The sequence below is a fragment of the Fistularia commersonii genome, chromosome 11 (genome assembly GCF_037954325.1).
Source record: "Fistularia commersonii isolate RoL2024-O1a breed Wild chromosome 11, RoL_Fcom_v1.0, whole genome shotgun sequence".
Lineage (NCBI taxonomy): Eukaryota > Metazoa > Chordata > Actinopteri > Syngnathiformes > Fistulariidae > Fistularia > Fistularia commersonii.
This window is the reverse complement of record NC_141294.1, coordinates 8,924,503-8,933,507: the sequence shown is the minus strand read 5'-3', so window position 1 is coordinate 8,933,507 and position 9,005 is coordinate 8,924,503. Positions and strand designations below refer to the sequence as shown.

The window sequence follows — 9,005 nt, the reverse complement described above, 5'->3', positions numbered from 1 at the left end:
CCTGAGCTTCCAGCCTTACTACCTTTCCGGCTGGTCTATATCCACCTTCCTTCTCTGCATCATGTCAAACAACTCTGTACCTTTCCTGTCCTCGTCCCAATATTAAAGTCCATACTCTCAGTCACAGATTTTTGTCTTTCCTCCACTCCCTGTTTCTGAACATGACTTCCTCCTCTCCTTCTTTGACTCATAATATCCCAATTTCCAATTTCCAGGTTATCGGCACCAATGGGGGTCCCTTGCCCCCCTGAGACCGCGTTCGATTTCATGATCTTTTGATTCTGATAAAATTTACCTTGGAATAATTTCTGTCTTTGTACTTAAGACCTTAAAACTCTTTATAGCCTTGACTTTGACACTTTATAGTTTAATATGTATTTCTTATCCCCCCCCTTTTTTTTTACTGTTTATATAATTTCCTACTATTATTTATTATTATGTTTTACTTGAAACTCTGGCACAACAATTTCCTTCAGGATAAATAAAGTTGTTCTTATTCTTATTCTTTTTCTTAACTAATTGTTTGAAACAAATGCATTATTTTTCTATTATTTTTATAACGCAAACATCACGTACATCTACATCTACACGTGTAAGTAAAATGAATTTACAATAAACTTCTGTCTGGAAAAAAAATGTCGTTTCGCAGAATTATTCCAACACATTACATCTGAGTTACCCAAATTCACCGTGTGGGGGCAGCAACGCGCAGCTGGTGGAAAATAACAAAGCGGAAGCAGCAGCAGTCAGCGAAGAAGAGTGACTCTGGACCGGCGCATGTGCTTCACCTGGCATCTTAAAGAAGTTGGTACAGAAGAGGAGTTAAGCATTTTTTGTCAGCAGCGCCAATTCAACAGTCGACGACAGATAACATGAGGCCAGGTACCGTCATGATTTGTTGATTGTGTTGCATAAATACGTCGTGTTGCCTAAATAACGTTTCGTGCTATTTAAAACTGATGTCGGAATGGAACATTTTGAAGGCGTGCTTGTTGGGCCTGCGCCGCCATGCTTTATAAGTAACCTTAACCCCGGCACTAGTTAAAAGTGTTTATAGCAATTTAAACTCTGTGGGTAACATTGCATATCGTATTAAATCGGCCAATACCACTTTAATGTACTTTGTTAGGTCGGCCATGAAAAAACAGTAGCCGTTATTCTGCTTTCAGCATGTCGCCACGAACACACGTGTTGCACTCTGTGTTCAGCAGCCGCTAACAACACGGCTAGCGTAACATTGCACGTACTCATGAATACGTGTTCTGATGGTTATACGATTCTGCCTTCGTAGAATACGGATTGTCTCAAAAAACAGGATTTTTTTGCTAGTTTTGTGTGTGAAAAGTTTGGAAAATGAATCGTCCAGGCTCCTCTAAACCTTAGCATTAGCTGTTAGCGAAGCCAAGGCAGTAGCCTGGCCTGCATCATTGCACGGTGTGCCAACAGATGAAAATTAAACTATTTTTTTCATATTCCCCTCCTTCTTTAATCTCACCGAAATTAATTCCTCGATCTTCACATTTCTACATGGAAACGAAACGAATGTGCCCTTAATGTCCCAAGTCGTTTCGTAAACAGGAAGAACTGTGTGTTTACAGGGTTCAGCCCTCGCGGGGACAGAGGAGGCAGAGGTGGATTCCGTGGAGGCCGAGGGGGATTCAGAGGAAGAGGTGAGAATACCCATGGCTTTCACCAAAGTATTACTTGCACAACTAAATGGAAAAGATAGAATGTTACACTCTTGTAACAAGTGTGCAGGTTTTCCACGACGCACAGAAATAGTGATCGCCTCTCATGTCATGTATTTGTTTTTCTTAAATTTTTCATGAAACCCTTGTTAGATGTATTCGGATTCTGATACTCCGACCAAAACATGTTTTACTACATGAACTCCCAACCTAAATGCATGATGTTGATCATGGCCTGGCAAACAAGATTTGTGATCATTATTGTGTTCAGGGTACTATTATAATAGACTCACAGTCAAAGGTGACTAGTGGTGAAAAAAATAAACCAAAGCAATTTCACCCACATAAAAATTCCCTTTGTATATCAGAAATCTCCTATCACGTGTATCTTAATGTGTTTTTTTTATTGGATCTTCCTTCGATTGCCTATTTACAATAATAGACAAGCAGTTTTTTGACACTTTCAACCAATTAGGTAGTGTTTTTGGTGCATAAATTATCTTTTGAGTAGCAAGGAACAAACAAGATATGTGCCAGTTGTGGGTAATGCAAAACAATTGTGATGTTAAGCATGAATTGTTCCAGATTAATGAATGAAGGTCGACAGTGTCAAAAAATACTGGATTGAGCTATGAAGCCTTTGCAATGTCGAGACACTGGAAAGGACATCTACAAAAATTTCATAAAATTAAAGCCTAAACTGTAATAGCATTAAGGTATATAAAGAGGGTGTAGTGTTGCAGAACAGAATTTTTGTGTTCCTAGTCACTTTGCCCTGGTTACAAATACATGCATAAACAAACTAATGACTCAGAAGATCAATTATGATCGCCCGGACAGAAAACACCCCATTACCAATACATGTGCTTTTCAGGTGGCGGATTCAAGTCTCCGGATGGTGGCGGATTTCGGGGACGTGGTGGTGGTGGTAGAGGAACCCCAAGAGGTAGAGGAGGTGGTAGGGGTGGAAGAGGAGGCAGAGGAGGCTTCGGTGGAGGAAAGAAGGTCCTGGTTGAGCCACACAGACATGAAGGTTACTCTCCAGTTTGATTCTTGTTAGTTATTTGAAATGGGACAAAAGTGCCCAGCCGTTGCTGGAAAAGGCTGGTTTTGATGTTCACTTATCAAATTTCAACATGTGATTTCTTTCAAGAGCCTTAAATTTTGCCTTTTTTTTGTAAATGCTCTTTTCTGTTCTATAATATTTGGTTACATTATGTTCCACGTATGGTGCACATTTCGCCTCCGGGGCAGTTTTTAATTGGGGGTGGTCTAAAGGTCAGAATTATAATTACGGTCATTTAAATACAGCCATTTTATGAACTTTGGGAGGGATCATAAACAGCTTCTGTTCTATTTGATCATTCCATTTGTAATCAGGAAGTGACATGATGTGTTTGTCTACACAGGGGTGTTTATCTGCAGGGGGAAGGAGGATGCCCTGGTGACAAAAAACATGGTGGTAGGCGAGTCTGTGTATGGGGAGAAGAGGATCAATGTGGAGGTAAGTTTTTGTGAATGCTGATGAATGGACCTTGGTGTATATTTGCTGGTAAATGTATGTAGTTCTGCATTGGTCATATAAAACTCAAGTCTTTATATTCTTTCACAGGAAGGAGAAACTAAAATTGAATACAGAGCATGGAATCCTTTCCGCTCCAAGCTTGCAGCAGCCATCTTGGGTGGAGTAGACCAGATCCATATTAAGCCCGGTGCAAAAGTCATGTACTTGGGAGCTGCCTCGGGGACGACAGTCTCCCACGTTTCAGACATTGTTGGACCGGTGAGTGCTGTTTTTCAACAAGGAAATTGTAATGGATGTCTAACAAAACCCTGGTGGTTACAAGAGGTGATCAAATCCTTCTGGGCATATTGCTTCCAGATTTAAGGAAAAAACCCTCAGATTTCTACTGATTTGATATAAGGAATAGTTATCTCTACAGCCTAGATCGAGACTTGCAGTATCTGTATACTTAACATGAATTTAACATTTGTTGTGTTCTTTTATAAATGGCCATTTTTTTTATTATTGGTATAGGAGGGACTTGTCTATGCTGTGGAATTCTCCCATCGATCTGGACGGGATCTGCTCAACGTAGCTAAGAAACGCACCAACATTATACCCATCATTGAAGATGCACGACATCCGCACAAATACAGAATGTTGGTTGGTACGTAAGATATTGGTGACACTGTTCGCACTACATCAGTAGTTAAAGATCATTCCTTTGTATTTGAATTATTAATCGTGCCAATATTCTTTGTCTTGTGGTTTGAGAATGGTGCTTGATACTGAGGTGAGGCACCTCAGTAAGGGAAGACAGCACCTTTTGATAGCAGTAACTAAACATTTGTGGTTGGTTGTGAGGCCTTGACCTTCATCATTGTTTTTACTGCGTTTGTGACCCTCCCATCAGCCAACGCAAAATAGGTTTCCCTCGACATGCGCTGTCAAAATTGAGTTGTTTGACCAATTAATTTTATTATACTTTAGTTTACCATAATGTCAAATCTTGTGACAGTTTTAAGGTAAATTAGTGCCAATATAAGATTTCATTGATATAAAGCCACTACTATATGAACATCAAAAATGTATCATATGTATAAAAACTGGTGCCAGCACTGCTTTTGAGCCTTTCCACTATTAAACCTGAGAAAACCTGAGGTGGGGAATATATGTAAACTTGGCTGCCAAGTTCAAGCTGCCGACATTTCACGGTGTTAATATAGTCTTTGTTTATTATGAAGGCCTAAAGTCATAGATATTACTACGCATGTACTGCCTTTACTGGTAATTTACTATTTATTGTATTGATCATACTCCTCCACAATGGCTTAAGATAAGAAAGTTTACTGATCCTCATTGGGGCAATTTTTTTGTCACAGCAGCATAACTGTTATGTAAAAAAAGGACATAAATATAAATAAAGGCAGACGACAGGATATCGGAAGACAAAAATAAAGATTCAAAAAATTCACAAATAAATAGACAGTATATATGTAGACAACAGCAACAATGACCATCATAAGGGATCTCAATGGGCAACATAAAGGAACAGTTTTGGGCCCATTGTGTGGTGAAGCACTAGATTTTCAAGTAACTGTAAAGCATAATTTTGTATTAGAATTGCAAATAATTGAGTGGCTTTTCTTCACTAAGTATATGCTTTAACTGCAAAAAACATTTCATGCAAACTGGAGATATTGTACACAAGTCTTCAGTAAGCATCTGAGTAGAGCCTATGAAGAGCCTATGTTTGCTGGACATAGGCTGAACACTAACCTGTTCATGTGATAAATCTGAGTGCATCTGCTATGTTCACATGTCACTGCTAGTTTTAGTACGCTGCTCGAACTACCTGAATGGCTTGAGGTACATTGAACTGGCTTGTGTAGTATAAAATGAAGTACTGTTGAATCACATCCTTATTTAATAACCATTATATGGGAAACTTTGTCGATCTGCTTAGTGCTCCAACTGGAACATAGAAGTTTAATGCTGTCAGCCAGGATAGCTCATGTCCAAAAAGTAAATGTGAAGACTGGTTAGGTTCAATGTATCAAATGTGTAAACAAATGTTTTCCCTCTTCAGGCATGGTGGATGTGATCTTTGCTGATGTTGCCCAACCTGACCAGACCAGGATCGTTGCTTTGAATGCTCACAACTTCTTGAAGAATGGAGGACACTTTGTTATCTCCATTAAGGTACACTGGCGGGACCGGGGGTTTAATTAATGGGAATTGCAATGCTGATAGAAAAACTACACCGCAATTTGTAAACACACACGGTTGATTACTAACATTCGCATGTACTTTGCATTGCAGCCGCAGATATGATCTGCCTCACTTTCTAATACTCTAGACAGAATGTTTGTCTTGTCTGCACATTTTTAATGTTTTGAGGATTAACCACACCGCTAATTACAACGTTTGAATACCGAGCTATATCATTGTTGATTGAGCTGAACACACTGTTCACGTTTTCAAATATATATGATGCTGCAATTTGACATGCTCTTGTAAGGAGATATTTGTCACAGCATGGGTATCACTTTCTAAGACCGTTTCTCTGTGTTTTAACTGTAGGCTAACTGCATAGACTCAACAGCAGCACCAGAGGCAGTGTTTGCCTCAGAAGTGAAGAAAATGAGTGCTGAGAACATGAAACCACAGGAACAGCTCACGCTGGAGCCCTACGAGAGAGATCATGCTGTGGTAGTTGGAATCTACAGGTACGTTAACATCTAACTACTTAATCTTTCTGTTATTTCACATCACAAGCTTCTATGAAAATGCAAGTCAACTACCTTGGCATCTAAATCATCAGTGACACACTTACAGAACTATCAACTTATACTATCAGACATCGATAATGGAAATACCATGGCTATAGAGACCATTAACTTTCTGTGCTGTCATTTACATTCTAATCAATTTTCAGAATTATTTGGCTCTGATTCAGACACGGTCAATCATATACAACGTTTATTCTGGATCACTTGTAGGCTCATCTCTGCATACCTGTACATTAAAGTGCCTGCATTCCAGTGTTAAACAGCTCCATCTACTGGACTGTTCTTAAGTTAGTTTCTATAGTCATCCATTTGACCCTTAAATTGAAAGGTCAACCTTTTGGTAAGGAAGTAGGTAGGTGATTTAGTTCCCCACAACTTCTGCTGTCAAGATCCACTGGTCATTATCACTGGTACTCTCGCCCAGGTGGCTGTTTATGTAAATTATATTGAACAACCCAGTCAGAACACTTAGTGTAATTCTCATTCATCTATAAATGTCTGTTCATAATTAAGAACTTCACTAAATTTGGCTTCATGCAAAATGGTACTATTTTACATTGACCTTTATTCTAAGTTGGAGATTTGATTTGAGCTATAATAAATATTAGATTCAGGGAGCAAGTTGTTGACTAATATGATTAACAATATATATCTGAGAAAATTAACTAATAACTTTCATGGCTTCCTTTTCTCAGAGGGAGGAAAATGGTGATCGTTTTCCCCAATTGCCCCTAGGGGACAAAAAGTTTTTCTGATTCTTTGCAGGATCCATTATTAGCTGTCCACTGTCAAAAACTTGAGCTCTTGAAATTTAAACTAATCTTTCTGTCTCTCAAATAGAATATAGTGGCGTCATAGGAATATTTGACCGGCTATTCTTATTTTTCATTTGAAAATTACCGTCAATGATTAATTAATGTACCTTTCCATGCTCTAAGAATCAACTGTCAGAAGGGGACCTTTTTTGATTCTGAATCTTCTTCACCTGCTCTTTGTGCAGAAGCTGTCATCTTTAGAATAAGCGGAGCTGTCTTCCATTGTTTAGAACCAGAACAAAGACAGACAAAAAGCAGTCACCATGCATGTAAATTTTATTACATGATCAGAGAAACACCATCTTGTTGATTGATTTACATGTAAAAGCGACTTTCATTTTTTATTACTGCATCATGTTTCTGATATGAACTACTAATTGCTAAACCAAGTCTGCTTGTTTTTTACAGTTTTTTATTCTGTATTTTGTATGCAAGGAGAACGATGAGTGTCATCCAATGTGATTGCCAACTGATGATGCAGCTGCTCAAGTTGAATATCAGAGATGTTTTACAGCAGAAGCATTGTCCTGATCCTATATTGCATGCTTATAAGAAGTGGCAGAGGTTGTAGATGTCTAGAAATACCAGAATTCCAAACTTAAATGCAAGTTAGCATGTCACCCTTATTCAAGAAACACATTTCAACTCACTTGGCACACAGGCAGGTTTACATTTTGATTCTTGGGTGATGAAAACATTGCTGTGGTAAGCTATGTGTGTCGTGCATTTTTTAATGTATTGTTTTCTTCTTTTTCAGACCTCCACCTAAACAGAAAAAATGAGGTCTAGAGGAGCCCTCGGGAAAATCAATCACCATTCTTACCAACCTTCAACATTTCGGATTAGCGGTTTTGTCAGTCCTTAACCCTCTCAAAAGACTCGACTTTTACCAATGGGGTCAGATGTACATTATTTACAGTAAGGGTCAATCTAGTTGGTTGCCATGCTAAAACTAGTCATACTTTGTATTAAGGCTTGACTCCTATTTTTGACACATATATTGATACGTGTATCCAAATTACAAGTGGATCTGTATTTGGTAAATTAATCAGTAGTCTGAACTTAAATAGCAATGGTTATGTGAACCACCCCCACATACCTAGAAAAAGATGACAGGAGCCTCTAGAATTTACCAGCTGTGATTCCGGACCCACCCCCCTTGTGTTTGGGCAGGTACTTTAACTGTGTTCTTGTCTTTGGTTTGCTGTTTTTGTTCTCCTTCCATGAGCGTTTTCAAAATCACCCTTTTCTTATAACACATCCAAGCCACAGATGACCCCTGTACTGATACTCCTTACAAGTAGTCTGTTATGTGAGGAACTATGTACAGTTCAATGGGTAGTTATTATTTCAATGTTGCAAAATGAATATGGCTCAAAATTCTTCTTGGTGCTCAATCCATTCGCACACAGAAACTCATTCATTGTCTATGAAGATCGATGGTGACCCTTTTCTGATTCCATGCTGTTTTTTTTCCTCTCACATGTGAGCAGAATGGTTGTAAATAATTTACAACAGATTGTGCTTGTAACAGCCTTTTTATATATATCTTTGAACTTTGTTTTTAATAAATATTTTTGAATTGTCAGTGTTTGAAATAAGTAGTTGCAACTGTGAATGAACTTGAATGCATTCTAGATGCTCCAGTAAGCTCATCGCTAATCTGGGGTGTCTGTTGGCACATACTGAAGACAGCTGAATTGGGGTCAGATGTTCTCAATTGAAAAATTTACAGTTGAGGTCAAAACAAGTGTTAATTTATTATTTGAAAGCAATTTCTTTCAAACATCAATAATTGTGCACCGTTAGGTGGACGTATCTAAGTTGACTGTCGGAGTCATCGCCCAAAATCCATGAACCCAACGGTCAGTATCCATACTACGTGTCGTACTCCGGATACCTCTTGTTAAAATACCTTAAATATATAAATTCGGTTTACCATTGCGCAACAGACCGTTTCCACCGGTTCAACGAAAGGCGCAAACTTTTGGAAGTTACTCGTGTGTCCAATCGCGCCGGATTTGTTTTGGCAGCCATTTTGTGGGAACCGTCTCTGGAACGCGCTGGGCCGTGCTTGCCTGGCGTCGGGAGTGCGCCCTCAATGCAGCCCCTCTGCTTTGACCGATATTAACATCACGGAGGGGCTGGCCAGCGAACAGCTAGACATAGCTGTGCCTGCCAAATTTAAGTTTTGAATAGCGTACGC

General features: G+C 39.0%; 1 protein-coding gene across 1 annotated transcript; it reads left to right on the top strand.

Annotated features, from left to right (window-relative positions):
- The first annotated feature begins 751 nt into the window (after positions 1 to 751).
- Positions 752 to 8,387, top strand: fbl (fibrillarin rRNA 2'-O-methyltransferase). Its single transcript, XM_086154875.1, has 9 exons — positions 752 to 882; positions 1,599 to 1,670; positions 2,563 to 2,721; positions 3,098 to 3,192; positions 3,301 to 3,471; positions 3,727 to 3,859; positions 5,282 to 5,394; positions 5,776 to 5,921; positions 7,557 to 8,387. The coding sequence occupies exons 1-9, from the start codon at positions 873 to 875 to the stop codon at positions 7,579 to 7,581; spliced, it is 924 nt and encodes a 307-aa protein (XP_086011001.1). The 5' UTR covers positions 752 to 872; the 3' UTR covers positions 7,582 to 8,387.
- Positions 8,388 to 9,005: the final 618 nt, after the last annotated feature.

Coding starts and splice junctions, on each gene's coding strand:
- fbl (XM_086154875.1), top strand. Junction 3,472..3,726: donor TTTCAGACATTGTTGGACCG/GTGAGTGCTGTT, acceptor TTATTGGTATAG/GAGGGACTTGTCTATGCTGT. Junction 3,860..5,281: donor CAAATACAGAATGTTGGTTG/GTACGTAAGATA, acceptor TTCCCTCTTCAG/GCATGGTGGATGTGATCTTT.